Genomic DNA, 17,602 nt, shown 5'->3' with positions numbered 1-17,602 from the left:
AGTTTTGTCTTTTTAAGTTGTTTTTTTGTTTTTTTGTTAAATTTGGCTGTATTATTACATATGGCATAAAATTGGGTAAAGGTGTGTATTTTTACATTTCAGCCTCAGCTCCCATAATTCATCGATAATAAACTGTGTGCAAAAAAGCTACACTCCGGACCTTAAGGACAAAAAATTGTTTATTGAATCACATTAAAACTGCTGATCCTCCTGCCACTACAGCATGAATTCATTGTATGTTATTAAGCTTTAATATTGGAGTCTTGGCTTTAAAATAGTCGTTTTGGTTATTTTTTAATCAGATTGTGACATTACTTTTCTTAGGTCTAAACATTTGTTAGTTATGATCAGGACTGATTTTATATATTATATAATGTTATGATGTTATATAATATTATACGTGTTTATTTACAGGTACATTTTTGTCCTTCATTCCGTCTGTGTAACTTTTTAAAAATTGAAGTCTGAGGGTTCATTCTGGGTAAAGTGGTTCTTCAAACATGATGATCAGACAACAATCAGGCCTGATCTATGATTCTCCTGCGTCTACTATCACTAATGTGTGATAGTGACAGTGACACGTCTGAGTCCTCGTGCTCAGGTGTGTTATGTGACATGCGCGTGCTGGCCGCTGGGAGGCACGAGAGCCCAACGTGTCGGGGCACGCGCGGCTGACTGACATCTGTTCGGAGTGTGTCGGCCGGGGAGTCCAGGAGAGGAGCTCACTAAACTTCAAGTTTTCTACTCTGAGAGTCACTGAAATGTGCCCCTCTTCTCTCTGCGGGCAGAGAACTTCCCCGAAGCTTCACTGAACAAGCTGAAAGCCATGGCAGCTTCTGAACTTTACTCCAAGGTAGGAAAACTGGATTAAATTAGTCCGTTGTTCTGCTTATTCAACGGTTCTCCTCCGCCGAGCTAACGTTAGTTACTTAACTAACGTGATTCGCCTGATTACCGGTCATATCTGTCAAAAATGGGGATTGAACCCGTCAGTTTCAGATGTTCACCGAAGCTTTTGAGTCTTTAAAATCTCCATTTATAACTTTTCTTTAAGTCTCCCACTTAAAACACCCCGTCTCCATCCACATTACACGCATGACTGCTGTCTGCTGACTTCAAGTTAGCTATCATGCTATCCTCCTGAGGTACATGTCACCGCTGTTTTACTGTACGGGGCTGTGATAGTGTGGTTGAATGACTCTGACCCGGTGTCCTCTCTGTCCATCAGTATGCCCGTGTATGGCTCCAAGATGCAGCAGAAGTGTGGAAATCAGCAGAGCTCATCAAAGACTACACTCCTGGCGACCTGACGCTGTCTCTGCAGCTGGAGGATGGCTCGGTGAGACTGTCAAATGTCACATATTGCACGGACACACTGTCACACACAGAGAGATGGAGGCACTGAGGTGGAAATGGGTGTGTGATGTTCTGTCAGAAAGCCATGCACACATTTCTCTGCAAGAACACTGGCAACAAAGCCTCAGAAATTTCAATGTGCATGAACGATTACTGAAGACAGCTGTGTTGTTTGATAAACGTGCATTGATTCTCAGGCAAGACAAACACCCTGAACCCTCTTTTTGCACTGCTGCAAAAGTTTCAATACAAGAAGTTTGTGTCCCAGCTTCAGAATAGGTGCACTAAGGGATGAACACACTGCGGTTAAAAAGCTGTGAAGTCGAGTCAGGGCATGCTCATGAGTTATGGAAATAAGGCCAGAGTATTATCGTGAGTGAACATGAACAGGCCAAGTATGCTGGTTGTTAGCTTCAGCTTGAGGTACAACTGATCCTAATATTGTTGTGTTTAACCATCTATTTTTAATTTCTTTTCCACTGGTTTTCCTCACAGCTTTTCCTCAGTTTGATTCATCTTTCTGTCTTCTGACTGTACACGCTCAATGCAAACTTTTTGCATCTTTCCAGAAAGTGGAACACAAAATTGACCCTCGAACCAACAATCTGCCACCGCTAAGAAACCCCAACATCCTGGTGGGGGAAAACGACCTTACAGCTCTGAGCTACCTCCATGAGCCAGCAGTGCTACACAACCTGAAAGTGCGCTTTATCGACTCCAAGCTGATTTACACATACTGCGGTAATGAGTTTCATCTCCTTTGACTTGCACTATCACTGTCCATGTAGACTTTGGAGCCCTGCACACTGAACAATCTGTCACAATCTGCAGTACGCTATGCTGATTATGCTGCTGCACGCGGCTTTTAAAGGAACACAACACTTAAATGTATTGCATGAATTTAAAACAAGTATTGCACACTATATTCACGGTTCATTGTACATTAATTTGAATCCGTGTTAAATAACAGAAGTTTATAATATTTTTATAGAGTCTAATTAAAATGTTCTCCTTTTGGACTTTAGGAATTGTCCTGGTTGCCATCAATCCTTATGAGAGCCTGCCTATCTATGACAGTGACATCATTAATGCCTATAGTGGGCAAAATATGGGGGATATGGACCCTCATATCTTTGCAGTAGCAGAGGAAGCATACAAACAGATGGCCAGGTTGGGACACCTCAAAATGCATTTCATTTTACATTTTAGAGATAGTAAAATGTTAAAATGTGTTTGATAACTGGTCCTTATGCTGTCACATTTTCATGCAGAGATGAAAGAAATCAGTCCATCATAGTGAGCGGTGAGTCTGGGGCTGGAAAAACTGTCTCTGCTAAGTACGCTATGCGTTACTTTGCCACAGTCAGCTCGTCCGGTGAGTCCAATGTTGAGGAGCGAGTTCTTGCATCCAGTCCCATCATGGAGGTAACATTCAACACTGCAGCAAAATACGATGGCGATATAAGATGAAAAAGGTTGCTGATTTGCCGATATGTGTATTTTCTTTAGGCCATTGGAAATGCCAAGACAACAAGGAACGACAACAGCAGTCGCTTTGGGAAGTACATTGCAATTGGGTTTGACAAAAAGCATTGTATAGTTGGGGCGGACATGAGAACCTACTTACTGGAAAAGTCCAGAGTCGTGTATCAGGTACATTTAATTTGTATGGATTTTACATGCATGCCTTGAGGTGACTGCCTTCAGTGTCTCAATGTGGCCCATCCTATCTTCCCATCTCATGCATTTCTTCTCATCTCATGCATTTCTTCTCACAGTAAACTGATTTTAAACACTCCCGTGATCATGTAACATCTGTATCTTAGCAGTGCACTAGCAAACAGCTTATACAACACACAGTTTAGCCTGCTCGGACCAGAGAGATGTCAGCCTATTTGGTTTTGTAAAGCAGTTTTAAGGCAGAATTTAATTTCAGTTTAGGCCTGACTTTATCCCTGTACGTTCAGTAGATGCAGTTTTAATGAATGTGTTGCAGTATTTTTTCTTGTCTCCATTTTTACATCTGTTTGCACTATTTTTAGGCCCATGGAGAAAGAAACTACCATATATTCTATCAGCTGTGTGCCTCTTCACATTTACCAGAGTTCAAAGCCTTCAAGTTAGGTATGTGGGTCTCTAAAATAACAGCTTTTCTTTAAGGAAAAGTTACATGGGATTTTAAAAATGTCAAAAGTAGCTGCAGCAGTTGTACCAGTCAGTCCATGTTAATATAATATTTTCTGATTAATGTTTGAAGGTTGTGCAGATGACTTCCACTGTACTAACCAGGGTGGGAGCCCAGTCATAGATGGAGTGGACGACGCCCAAGAGATGTGCAATACCAGGAGAGCATTCTCACTGTTAGGTGAGTGGTGATTGCATTTTTAATAAGGTTTGCATATAAAGGTTAATCACACAATACTGTATATACACCAATAAACCTCACTATTAAAACCACAGACAGATAATCCTCAGCCACACTGCAAACACTTCTCAGAAACGACTTGAAAATTATGACAAAGAGCCCAATGTGTTTAGATGACCTCAGAACTTCCCAGATCTGATCCGATTGAGCATTTTTGGGATGCTGCAGAACATCCCGATACCCTCAGAGATCCTGGTTGGTGACACAAGGGGACCTACACAGTATTAGACAGGTGGTTTTAATGTGGTGGCTATTTGGTGTTTGCATTCTTTGTTTTGCCTGACATGACTGACTGTAGTTTCTTGTTGTATTGTTTTATTTCTTTTTAATTGTAGGAATTGGTGAAAGTGATCAAATGGAAATTTACCAAATTCTGTCAGCTATTCTCCATCTTAGCAATGTGGATGTGAAAGATCAGTCAGCAGACAGATGCAGCATCTTGGTACTGTTCACAACAATTTCTAAGCATTTTGTCTTCTACATTGTATAATCTTATGTGTCTTATATGTCTTTACCTGTATACGATCATTGCTGTTCATGTATTTCCAGCCAGATAATGCCCACCTGATAGTTTTCTGTGAGCTGATGGGGGTGCCCTGTGAAGAAATGGCTCACTGGCTGTGTCACCGAAAACTCAAGACGACCACAGAAACCTACGTTAAGTCTGTTTCCAAAATGAATGCGGTCTATGGTCGAGACGCCCTAGCCAAACACATTTATGCCAGACTCTTCAGCCGGATTGTGGGAAGCATTAACCATGCCCTAAAATCTGCAGTGAAACAGCACTCATTCATTGGTGTGCTTGATATTTATGGGTATGTTTTTTATTTCTAGGTTTAAGGTTTTTCCATTCATGCTCCACAGATAGCCTGAACTGTTGTTTTAACTGAAACAGGTTTTTTTCTTCAGGTTTGAAACATTCGACGTCAACAGCTTTGAGCAGTTTTGCATAAATTATGCCAATGAGAAGCTTCAACAACAGTTTAACCTGGTTTGTGTCTTTTTCTGCTCAACATGTTCAGTTTTCACTCCAACCATGCAGTACACATAACTCATTTTTAGCCACTACTCCCCTCCAGCATGTCTTCAAACTGGAGCAGGAGGAGTACATGAAAGAGGAGATCCCTTGGACACTGATCGACTTCTATGACAACCAGCCGTGCATTAATCTCATTGAGGCCAAACTGGGCATTCTGGATCTTCTGGATGAAGAGTGCAAGGTAAAGTAGAGTTTCCACTTTTTGTCAGTGAAACTCTGTCCAGTTACTTTCCGGAGTTCCGCACCAAGTTTGGAGGTTATGAGTAATGCCATGACTAAGTGATGTGTCAGCTCTTCCTCTTTCCATAGATGCCCAAAGGCTCTGACGACACATGGGCACAGAAGCTGTACAACACCCTCCTGAAGCAGAATGCTCACTTTGATAAACCCAGGTTATCAAACAGAGCTTTCATCATCCACCACTTTGCTGACAAGGTGAAACATGATTGTATGGCTCATGCTGAGGTGGCATTGCATCCCAGTGGTTACCATAGGTTAAAAAAAAGAAGGTTTTTGGTCCAACATGGGAAGGCTAAAATCTTTATGTGTGGAGTTTGCATATTGTGTTTGTATCTGAATGGGTTTTCTTTAGTTGTTCAGGTGTCTTTCCACGGTCCACATGTGTACTGGTTAGGCCAAATAGGAAGTCAGAATTCCCCTTGATTGTTTGCAAATGTGCTTGTATGTCTTCACCCTTTTATACACTGGTGACTAATGCAGGGTATATTTCACCCTTTCACCTAATATTTGCTGTGATAGCCTCTAGCCCCCCCCTAGCTTGAATAGAACAAGTAGTGTGGAAGAGCGTAAAGTGTGATATTGTAATTACTTGTCTAGAAAGTCAGGAATCTATGCTTTTGGCACAAATATTTGACGATTGTTTTATATTGAAACTGTACTAATCAGTCTATTTATGACCGCTGCTTTTTTAGTCAGAGAACCCTGTGTGACCTGGTCCTTTGTGTCCTAGGTGGAGTACCAGTGTGAGGGCTTCCTGGAGAAAAATAAGGACACAGTCAATGAGGAGCAGATAAATGTGCTGAAAAATAGCAAGGTGAAAATATGAGCTTTCTTTTCGTGTGTTATATTCTCACTTCTACCCATTTTCCACTTAGTCTTTGTGGAAGTCCGGGAAGAAATGTATTCAGTGGAACATAATGTCTGCACCACTTTGACTGTTAAGCAGCCAAGAGCCAATTACTGTTAAGTACTTTTTGTGTTGCAAGTCTGTGGGCACACACCCTTGAATTGTTCAGACACTACTATTGGAGGAAACACAGTACACCTACTCATAAAGTTAGATTCAAAACACTGCCACCTGCTGTTCAATGAGTGTTTTGTTGTTTTAATATCTGAAAAATGGTCTCTTCAGTTTGATCTGCTGCTGAAGCTGTTTGAAGATGATGAGAAGCCAACAAGTTCTGCTAACAAACGTAGCAGCACCACTGGAAGGGCTGGACCATCTCAGAGGGATAACAAGAAGACTGTTGGGCTGCAGGTGAGCGCATCAAAGAGGCAACATGACATTTGGCGGTGTCTTAGTTGCAGTTCTCATTGTCATGAAAACCTCAGAGAAGATGCATAGTTATGGAGAAGTTATGGAAAATGAATTTAATAGTTTTCTCAGCCATGTGAAGTCTGTGTCAGGTTTAGTTGCTTTTAAGGGAATGCATATCAATCACAAAATTGGATTAGACAATTTTCTGTCAAAATGGAGAATTAGAACTGAATGTGGACATTTTTAAGCATATTGTTTTTTCATTCATTCATTTTCCTATGCATAAGGAGGATTTATTGTTGTCTTTTTATTCAGTTTCGACAGTCTCTACATTTGCTGATGGACACGCTAAATGCTACAACTCCTCACTACGTACGCTGCATCAAACCAAATGATGATAAAGCTCCGTTCACGTGAGGAGGATTTTTCCACTTTTTCACCGTTTAATACAATTATCCTTAACAAACACAAATAAAGAGTTGTACACTCATTTTTGTAACAGTTGTTTGTATCTTATCTTACATCAAGCTTGGACCCTGTGAGGGCTGTGCAGCAGCTACGAGCATGTGGCATCCTGGAAACAATCCGGATCTCAGCAGCAGGTTTCCCATCTAGGTAGCATATCAGCTGCAGTATCTGGTACAAAGCACAGGGCCATGCGCAGTTGTTCGCACTGTGATTTGTCTATAATACATAAACCTATAGAAGCGTGATATACAGCTTGTCTCATAGGTTTTATTATATATGAATATTGCAGATGGACTTATCAGGAATTCTTCAGTCGTTACCGGGTCCTCATGAAGCAAAAGGATGCGCTTCGTGATAAAAAACAGACCTGCAAAAATCTCCTGGAAAAGCTTATAAAGGTTAGTCTAAATTGTACTAAAGCAGAATGTCAATGACAAAATAAATGTTACTTTCACAGACTCACTAAAATATTCCACGTTACCTAAGTCAGAGTGTTTTGTATTTTGTTTGTAGGACCAGGAGAAGTACCAGTTTGGCAAAAACAAGATCTTCTTCAGGGCTGGCCAGGTGGCTTACCTGGAGAAGCTGCGATCTGACAAACTACGCATGGCTTGTGTCCGTATCCAGAAGACTATCCGCTGCTGGTTGGCCCGCAAAAAGTATCTGAGGATGAGGGAGTCTGCTATCACCATTCAGAAACATGTACGGGGTCACCAGGCACGCTGGTGAGTGGAGACTTAAAAAAACAGAAATGGAAGTTCAGAAACACTAGAAACATCTTAAGCATATTTCCTTTTTTTTTGTCAGTTATGTTCAATTTCTGCGGCAAACCAAAGCAGCCATTATCATTCAGCGCAATGTACGAATGTGGGCGAGAAGAAGATGCTACCAGCAGCAGCGCTCTGCAGCCCTCACTATTCAGTGCTACTGGAGGGCCTACATGGCCAGAAAGCAGTACTATAAGGTAATGTCACACCTATTTGGAGTTTCATTTTAAGAAATGAAATAAGTTAGAGTTTCACTCTAAGAGTTTCAACCCTCATTAACACTTATTGAATTTCCCTTCTGGGATACATAAAGTATTTTTCATTTCATTTCATTCATTTCATTGCAAGTGATGACCATTTTTCACAGTTCACACCAGATGTTGTATACTTGTCTGTTTTTACAGTTGATGTATGAGCAAAAGGCCGTGGTCATTCAGAAGTGGGTGAAAGGATGGCTGGTCAAGCGGCACTACAGACGCATCCTTGCAGCTATCGTCCTGCTACAGAGTTGTGTGCGTCGCATGAGGGCCAGGAAGGAATTAAAGAAGGCAAAAGTGGAGGCGCGCTCTGTGGAGCACTTCAGGAAGCTCAACGTTGGCATGGAGAACAAGATTATGCAATTGCAGCACAAAATAATCGAGCAGGTGAGTATTGTGCGAGTATGCATGTGTTGTTTTGAATGTGGTAGGTAGTTGTTTACTCTGGAATAAGGAAAAAAATGGAGCTTGAGAAACATTAGGTCATTGGGAGTTGTCATATCACATGCACAGCATGTGTGTGTATTTCCCCCTGCAGCATAAAGAAAACAGAGAGCTCAGTGAGAGGCTGAGCTCTGTGGAGAAGACCCAGAACGTGGATAGAGATAGACAGAGCAAAGAGATAGAAAACCTACGTAAATCAGAGCAGGAGGCCAGAGCCAAGGCAGGAACACTTCCCTCACTGCTGGAGCAGCTCTCCTTCCTTCAACACGAGCTGGAACAAACCCGCAGAGAGAAAGAAGACCTAGAGGAGCACACAAAGGCCTACAAGGAGCAGACACAACAGGTAGGTCTATTTTAAAGTTGTTTCATTTCCCCCAACTCAAGTGCCTACGAACTTGGCCAAATTTGTGGAAAAAGTACTTTAAAAGACAGTTAACTTAAATCATATTTTACTCTATAACCCGCTGACTGTTGCTACAGTAGGCCTACAGTAGGCCTTTGTTCATTTTGTCCTGTTCAATCAGTGTCTTATTCAGCCTTTGAATGGCTAAATGGTGTTTTTTGTGAATCAGGTTTTTATGTGTATTACTATATCTGTTTGTTACTTGTATTGTGTAGTAGGTCGTACTGCTGATTTTAATGATGGGAAAATAGTTTGCTTACACAGAGGGTTCAAGAAAGATTGGAGCAGTCTTAACTTTAGCATATAGGTCACAGCTAGTGAGCTATGGCGTGATATGAGGGGCAATAATAGCATGTATTTGGCTGCCTTTGACTTAGAACAGACCAGAATGAAATGCAAAGTCGGAACTTTTTGCCCTTTGAACATTTTTTGGACTTGGTCGATTATTTTGCTGTGCATGGAATAAAAAGCTATGATGAAAAAGAATCATTTCTGTCCCCTCTCATGATCAGGTGGTAGACGAGCTTAACATGAAGAACACGTCACTGAACAGCAACATAGATGAGCTGAACAAGCAAATCCTTGAACAGGCCCAACAGTTGACAGGTATGGAACAATTCATTAAAGCCTTTACAGTTCACCAGTAATGCCTACATTTAGAATACCTAAATACATCAAACTAAACTAACGCTTTTGATCCAGAGATTAAAACCAATGTTGACAACACCAAACAACTGGACAAGGACTTAGCTGAGGAACGTTCTCGCTACCAGAGTCTACTCAGTGAACACCTGCATCTGGAGGAGCGGCATCGAGACCTGAAAGAGGAGATGGAGTTCAACATTGTGAGGAATTTAGTTTGGCTTCACTTAATGCTCAAACAGCAACATTGGTTGATTTGATAGATTATAAAAATAAGGGAATTTTAAGATCCACTCACAAACCAGAACCACTTTAATTAGAACAAATTACCAATAACAAGAAAAAGTTAAATGTTACCAGCATATCAGTGTTCAAATTGTCTGTAGCCTTTAAAGAAGATCTCTCATGATGGAACAAGTTTAGACTTGACTAATTGTTCCATCTATAATATGTTTTCTTGTTCACTCCTGACTAGAGTTCAAGTAAATCTACTCACAAGAGGACAGACTCCAACTACAGCAGCAACTCATCTGAGTTTAGTCAGAGTTTAGGCTCTACTGAGGGTGAAGACAGCTCTGGTCAAACAGAGGTATGTATGAAATACTCATCACCTAAATGTGGCTGTAAAACATTATTATTTCCTTTATACTCAAAGAATAGCAACTGTGTGTTGTGTTATTAGGAACTGTAAATGTAGATACATAGATTGTAAGGTGTGTTTTTGAAATGACATTTTTACTTTAATGGTTGGTTTTGTGATGAGAGGAAAGTATGGTAGCCCACAGAAAACATTGTTTATGTAGATTCCCACTTAGCTACTGTATTACAACAGGAGCTATTCTTATTGGGGTCCCCATTGTTATTTTAGCAATACTTAAATAACACAAATACATCCATATACATCTGTCACATTTATACTCACAAACATGTTAAATATATAACACAGATACTAAGACACATATTAAATCCCCACCAACTCAGGCCTGTCTATTACGTCTTATAGCTCTGTTCTCTGAAAAGCCAGAGAAAAGAAATCGCTGTTTCTCCTCACGGAATTACAAACAAGTGGGATAGATAACTCTCCTCATCCTATTGACTTCTTTATGTGCAAAAAAAAGACATTAAATGCCACAAAGATGGGAAAGGACAGAGAAAATTCTTAATGTGTGTTGCTACTTGTGTTGATGGGTTTACACAGCACATGCCGGGAACTGGATGCTCCTTCCTTGAACCAGCTGTGGGAAGATTTTTTTTCTCTGGCCTAGTCTCTATTATAATCCTATTAGTGCAGCATTCTAGTTAGTTTGTGAAGAGATTCATCAACAAATGCTTGCTGTGTTTTGTTAGGATGAGACCGAGACTACGGTTGACCTGCCAATCCTCCTGAAGCTCCAGAGAAGAGTGAAGGAACTGGAGCAGGACAAACAGTCACTATTGCAGCAGCTGGATAAAAGAGAGGAAGCCCAACAAGAAAAGGCAAAAGTATGAAATGCCTGGTTTCTTATTGGAAATATCTAAAATTGCTAAACAGACGTTTATCCTTAAGATGTTAGTTGTTTTTGCTTGCATCCCTGATGTCTACATTATGTGTTCATTTTTCTAAAAAGGAGGTGGAGGAGCAGAAAACCGCTCGCAGAGCAGAACTGGACTTGGAAACACTAAAGGTGTGACTGAATGTATTTGAATTCATCATCTGTTTCAAAATCCCAACAATGAGATGTTCACAAAAAGTCCAACAATTACTTTCATACTACAAAAAGCATTGCTGCTTAATTCACAGCCTTTTTTGTACAAACACACACTAGTCTGTCAAGACTACATAAAAACACTTACAACAATTTATTTATGTGTTGAAATACGGAAAGTTGAATCAAGACAAAACACTTCTATTGATGTTTGATTTGTTTGTTTGTTTTTCTAAATGTGTTAATGCAGCGACATGAAGTGGAGTCTGAGAACAAGAAACTGAAGCAGGATTTAAATGAGCTGAGAAAATCTCTCACCACTGAGAACAGTGATTTAATGCCCCCTGCTCCTGGCTCGCTGCCCTACGACATACTGCTGGAGCAACTCACTTCTTCCAACGACGAGCTGGAAATGCGGAAAGAGGAAGTGCTGCTCCTCCGCTCACATATGGTCCGCCAAGAGGCTCTTAAACATCGGGTGAGAAGTTAAATGAGATTTGTTGTAATTTTTATTTTATATGAGGAAAGTTTAAGAATTTTGAGGCTTTTGACAAAATGGGTTTGACAGTAATAGTTAGATATAATTCAATGTATTAATAGAAATGATTTATCATATATGCACTGACTTTCAGGACTCTGTACTGGGAGAATCTGTGAAATTAGATCTCAGTGAAGTCCCCTCATTTCAAGATGTTGACAGGTGAGACCACTTGACTTTTCATTGAATTCTAGCAGCTCGCTACAGGTCTTAAAAAGCACTAAATTCATTATCTTAAAAACAGAGCACAGATGGTATTGAAGAGAATTAAATGTTGCCTGCCTGCTCCAGACAGTGATGTTCGTCATGTTTTTGCATGCGATTGCTGGTAATAGGGAGATATTGTTAACTGAAAGTGGGATTGTTGTGACAGTCGATTGTTCACACTGGAAGCTGTTCAGTCTTTCTTATTTTTTTTAATCAAAGCAGTGTCACTACTACTACCCTTTGTACATCAGGTCATAATGGGCAAGTGTCAGTTACAGCAAAACCTCAAAAAGAATTCTACATTTTTCATTATTTCATCCATCTCTTCATTTTATGCTGCTTGTGCAGACCCCAGTCGGATTAATTTTGTTCATTATATCACTATAAATTACTGTAAGTACTGGAAATATGTAATATTATGAAGGATTCCAGGATGTATCATCCGTTCTGGACTTGGTACCTTCACACAATGATTTTTATAATCCTGATACAAGTATTAAATAGATTCTGTTTGCAATTAAAAAGGCCTATAAAAGCTTTAAATTTAACTCTGTGAACCAAAAATCTGCATGTGTCATCTTCATTTCCTGATGCTCCTTCTCAGATCCACTGACATCCACACACTGAATGAAGATGGAGAGCTGTGGCTCGCTTATGAAGGCCTAAAAGAGACCAATAGGTAACGAACTAACATTCTGTTCTTAGTGCATTCAAGCATGTTAATGCTATATGAAACTGATCTATTTGTTCATCCTCCAGGCTTCTGGAGTGCCAGATGCGGGAGCAGGAACGTGTTCACAGTGAGAAGTACAGGACGCTGGTTGAGGAGATGAAGACGTTGAAGGGTGAAAAGGATCAGCAACAGCAGCTGTTGGCTCAGACCCTCTGTTTGCCTGAAGATGCCCGAATTGATGCAAGCCTGAATCATGAGATCACGCGGCTCACCAAAGAGAACCTGGTGGGTTTACTTACTGGCTGAATAGACCCTCCACATAGATCACTCTGCCTTAGCTCTGCCAAAATACACAGATATATCAGTCTGACAATAGATCTGCATCTTGTCTTATTTGTATCTTAAGATGTTTTTAAGTTCACAGTTTTAAGAATTTACACTTTTCTGCCATGTATGAACATTTTGTTTGCCCCAACACTTACTTTGTTTTTTTGTTTTTTTGCATAATTTTAGGAACTCATGGAGGAGGGAGAAAAACAAGACAAAACCATACGTAAGCTGAAAAAACAGCTTAAACTCTACATGAAAAAAATTGAAGACTTTGAAGGTAATCACACGGACTGTTAGCACATGTATTTATATATGTTTTTTAAGATAATATTACAGCAGCATTAATCTTGTCATTGCTCATATTGTATCATTGCTGTGTTTAGCGAGCGCTCAGCGAAAGAACAGTACCCCTGTGACGAACGCTCCTGTCAGAGCAGTGAACATCACCCGCAAGGAGAAGGAGTACCAGGGCATGTTGGAGTACAGGGAGGGCGACGAGAGCTGGTTGCTTAAGAATCTGGTCACAGGTGTGCCAAACTTTTATTGTTTATGCAAGTTATTGTCTGAACTTTGGTCCAAGTTTTCTCACACATAAAGGATACCATATATGAGTGTTTTGCTGTAAAAGCTTCTAATCTTCTCAGATTTGAAGCCTCGTGGTGTAGCAGTCCGCTTCACTCCAGGGCTTCCAGCCTACATCATCTTCATGTGCCTACGATATGCAGACAATGTGAATGACGATCAGAAAGTCAGCACTCTGCTCAATTCCACCATCAGCAGCATCAAAGGCATCATTAAGGTGGAGTATATAACTTTAATCTGCACAGACAATGTGAGTCATGCATTCACTAATTTTGACACTGTTTCCATAGAGAAGGGGAGATGATTTTGAAGTGGTGTCTTTCTGGCTGGCCAACACATGCAGGTTATTGCACTGTCTGAAGCAGTACAGTGGAGACGAGGTGAGCTTGAGAAGATGTTCGTACCAGTGTCATGATTACTGCTATACGTGTCCTTTAAGTAACGCTGGATATCTGTCCTTTCCCTGTGTCCTGTAGGCTTTCATGATACACAACACGGCTAAGCAGAATGAGCACTGCTTGACCAATTTTGAACTGTCAGAGTACCAGCAGGTATTCGGTGATCTGGCCATCCAAATTTACCGTCAGCTCATCAAATGCATGGAGGACATCCTGCAAACCCTCATAGGTGAGGAGATCTCACTAAACATTCTGAACAATATCGTGTTCTCTTTGATTCTGAGGTCTCCCTCAATCTGTATCTTGTGTGTAGTGGCGAGCATGCTGGAGCACGAGACAATACAGGGCGTTTTAGGCTCCAAACCAACAGGCCTGAGGAAGAAAAGTCAAAGCGCCTCAGATGAGGAGGCTGTTACAGTGGAGGTCCTCGTGCAGCGTCTCACCCTCTTCCACACCACCATGAGTCAGCATGGGATGGATCCAGACCTCATTAAACAGGTGGTCAAGCAGCAGTTTTACATCATCTGTGCGGTCACACTCAACCACCTGCTGCTGAGGAAGGACATGTGCTCCTGGAGTAAAGGCCTGCAGATCAGGTACAGCAAGGAACACACACGGACCACGATATTGGACCTTGTGCAATAAAATTATATGCAAAGGAGAGTATGGATTGGAATTTGGTAGTTACTGCGTACATCAAGGAAACTCTCTCAGGTGATACTAACTTATGAAATATGCACATTCACATTATTTCACAATTTGGAAAATTAGCACTGATTGACATGATAAAAGTGCTATAATTCTCAAATAGTCTAAAGTTAAGCTAAGGTCTTCCTCAGTAAACTATAATACATTAGTCTTAAATTTTAAACTTGGGTTTTACCTTAAAGCTTCCCTGTTTATACAAAATTACACAGTGATAAATCACATTTTTATTGGATCAATTGTAAATAAGACTTCTAGCTACATATAATGTATGCTCTTGTTAAGACACTTAATTTAAAACTGTTACGTGAATGGAATATAAGATGCCATTGTTTATGACTACACCTTTATATCAAACTGAGACACTCTGGATATGTTAAGAATTATCTTGTGCACATTTACCACAGATTCTGTCTGAGATAATTGATATTTTAGACTGAATGCTGAGCGAACTGACCCACCTGGAGGTCTGTGGTTAAAAGGTTTTGAGATTCTACTGTTTGGCCTCATGAGGGCACTATTTATGAAAATATAACATTTAAACTGAGACATAATATTCTAGAAATAAGAACCCCATGTAAAATACATTTTAAGGTGGAGTTTGAGTTGGGCCTTTGCTCAGGAGAAGAAATGTGTTTGGCACATTAATAAATGCAAGGTTTTGACTGACAGGCCACGAAATGCATCCCTGTATGAGTAACGAATACAGAAAGATAATGTTTCATATTAAGTAATCCTGTGAGAAAGACCCTTATAAATGACTAATCTAGATAATAATGGCATCATGTGTTGCTTTTGTGTTGGCTTGTTTTTGAATCTGAACCACTTCACGGCTTTATTAACACTAATATTCTGGCTTCAGGTACAATGTTTGGCAGTTGGAGGAATGGCTGACGGAGCGGGAGCTGAATAACTGTGGAGCAAAGGAGACTCTGGAGCCTCTAATACAGGCTGCACAGCTTCTACAGATCAACAAGAAGACTGAAGGAGATGCTCAAGCTATCTGCGCCATGAGCACTGCCCTCAACACAGCACAGGTCCAGCATCAGTAAAGCTCAGCTGTTTAAATCTGTAGGTGTCATGTTTTGCTAGTGCTCTGATCATTGTTTGTTTTTCTCTGCAGATTCTTAAAGTGCTGACCTTGTACACCCCAGTGATTGAGTTCGAAGAGCGAGTGACAACCGGTTTCATTGAAACTATTAATGTGAGTGTCTCTTTTATTCTCACTTTTACATTAAATATTACTGTTTATGAAATTTTCTCTAACATTTTTTTATATCCTTACTTGTAGAATCTTTTGAAAGACAGAAATGATTCATCCACCTTAATGATGGACACCAAGAAAATCTTCTCTGTCACCGTCCCATTCACACCTTCCTCTGTGGCTCTGGAGACCATTCAGATCCCTGCGAGCCTGAAACTGGGCTTCCTGACCCGCATCTAGATCAATGACCTCTGACACCTTCTTCTTTTCTTCTTCTCAGAGCAAAACCACCAAAGACTGTCTTTCACCAAAGTTTGTATCTAAAAGAATATTTTTTATGATCAGCTTTAACTAAATAAATCTGATCAAAAGTCAGATTGGTTGTTTACATGTTACATGTATCTTTCCAGTAGATTTGTAGTTTTGCAAAGCTAAAGAATAGTATCTGCATTAACAGAGAATATGCAAAACATCTCTTAAAGGTCATCGCTTGCCACACTTGGGGCAACTCCTGTGTTGCTGAATATTTTGTGAACACAGCGGTTCAGTCATTCATGTGTAGGATTTCCTTGCTATATATATAAACTCAACGAATGAAATGGGACATGTGACATTTTAACACTGACAAATGACACCAATCTGCGTATTGGAATATATAAGTCCATCCTGAAAACAATGGATTGGAGTGTCTCAATAGACAAATTAAAAAAAAAAAAAAGTCAATCATGAGCAATTTTAAAATGTTTATTTGCATCTGATTTACATGTTTCAAATGTCTTAGCATAAAAAAACACTTTTATTTCTGTAATTTTATGTTTCTGGAGCTACTTGTGGTATTTATGTTGGGCCAAGGTGAAGAAACAAAAGAATTCAACTGTATATGTATTTAACTACTGCTAAATTAAACTCCAGCTATTTTGAGAAACGATTTTGGTTTTATTACTCTTCTAAGACAGTAAACAAAATATCTTTGAGTTGTGGGGAAAAAACAATATGATGTTTAAGAACGTGAACTTAGGCTTTGGAAAACAATGATCAAGATTTTCCACAATTTTCTGATCAATTGCCGCCACATATTTAACTAGTTTTAATACTGTCTGTCATCTTAAAGCTGGCTTTACAGTAAGGAGGGTTGTGCTCATTAATATTACTGAGACTTTCACTGCTATCCAAAGTGGATCTGTAAACCAGCAGGTTTGTCAGAAAATGTAGAACATTTCAGTTATGCTTGTTATTTCTCTCTTTACATCGGTACTCTCACTGTTGTCTTTGTACTTGGGTATGAAAGTGTATTCACCAGTACACGTCCTCCGTGAAACAAAAGAGGGATTTGCTCATATGTTGGAAAGAGGAGTAGACTTAAAGAGTTGATTCAGAAACTTAAAAACAGCTTCCTTCTGATTCAGGAATGCACATGTTCTGGATTGATGATGTTTAACTTATTAAAAGGCCTGAAAATGCATAAATGATTAACCTGTTGCCTTAAATGTGTGTGTGCCCACAGGGGATGTGTCCATGTGCGTCCCTGTAGAACTCTGTGGTGAACTCTCACTGCAGGTGCACTGACATTGTGGGTCAGACTGGTGTAAAGTGGTGAAATATTTACCCTTTTAAATGATTTTTGCTGAAGTTTTAGTGTTCACATATGGTGAGGTGACCGAGGTCTGTATCCGGTTTCTTTTGTTGGGAGAATCCTTGATCAAACGAGCACACCCACTCTGTCAAGTCGCTGTCACAAGACGGGAGGGCGGAGTCACAGTCAAAGTCCGCAGCAGGTGAGCGTCAAGCTGGCGGCAAAGAGATGAGCCCAACCGGAACATGGCTGACGGGGCTTTCACAATAAAGCATCAGGTTTGTCACGATTTCTTATAGTCAGCGCTGGTTCGCAATGTTGTGGCTTGTGTCTCCACAAAACAAGTCTTTTCTCTCTAAAAAGAAAAGCTAGAGAATTTTTCCCCCCATGCCATTCCTTTCATCTATT

At 40.2% G+C, this 17,602-nt stretch overlaps 1 protein-coding gene across 1 annotated transcript; it reads left to right on the top strand.

Annotated features, from left to right (window-relative positions):
* The first annotated feature begins 696 nt into the window (after nucleotides 1-696).
* On the top strand, nucleotides 697-16,549 carry LOC103363116 (unconventional myosin-Va-like). The gene is made up of 40 exons (XM_008289732.1): nucleotides 697-853; nucleotides 1,229-1,339; nucleotides 1,926-2,097; nucleotides 2,382-2,526; nucleotides 2,628-2,781; nucleotides 2,866-3,009; nucleotides 3,399-3,480; nucleotides 3,614-3,721; nucleotides 4,117-4,223; nucleotides 4,331-4,596; nucleotides 4,691-4,772; nucleotides 4,861-5,001; nucleotides 5,130-5,255; nucleotides 5,791-5,874; nucleotides 6,193-6,318; nucleotides 6,634-6,731; nucleotides 6,847-6,933; nucleotides 7,076-7,184; nucleotides 7,300-7,511; nucleotides 7,594-7,750; nucleotides 7,958-8,197; nucleotides 8,349-8,597; nucleotides 9,170-9,263; nucleotides 9,360-9,502; nucleotides 9,775-9,888; nucleotides 10,647-10,781; nucleotides 10,907-10,963; nucleotides 11,235-11,462; nucleotides 11,617-11,684; nucleotides 12,334-12,408; nucleotides 12,489-12,687; nucleotides 12,916-13,009; nucleotides 13,116-13,259; nucleotides 13,377-13,531; nucleotides 13,605-13,694; nucleotides 13,791-13,941; nucleotides 14,026-14,308; nucleotides 15,280-15,454; nucleotides 15,541-15,621; nucleotides 15,709-16,549. The coding sequence occupies exons 1-40, from the start codon at nucleotides 827-829 to the stop codon at nucleotides 15,859-15,861; spliced, it is 5,466 nt and encodes a 1,821-aa protein (XP_008287954.1). The 5' UTR covers nucleotides 697-826; the 3' UTR covers nucleotides 15,862-16,549.
* Nucleotides 16,550-17,602: the final 1,053 nt, after the last annotated feature.

This window comes from Stegastes partitus, unplaced genomic scaffold (genome assembly GCF_000690725.1).
Source record: "Stegastes partitus isolate 25-593 unplaced genomic scaffold, Stegastes_partitus-1.0.2 Scaffold633, whole genome shotgun sequence".
Taxonomy (NCBI): Eukaryota; Metazoa; Chordata; class Actinopteri; family Pomacentridae; genus Stegastes; species Stegastes partitus.
Note: the sequence above shows the minus strand (reverse complement) of the source record. Positions and strands in the feature narration are given on the sequence as shown.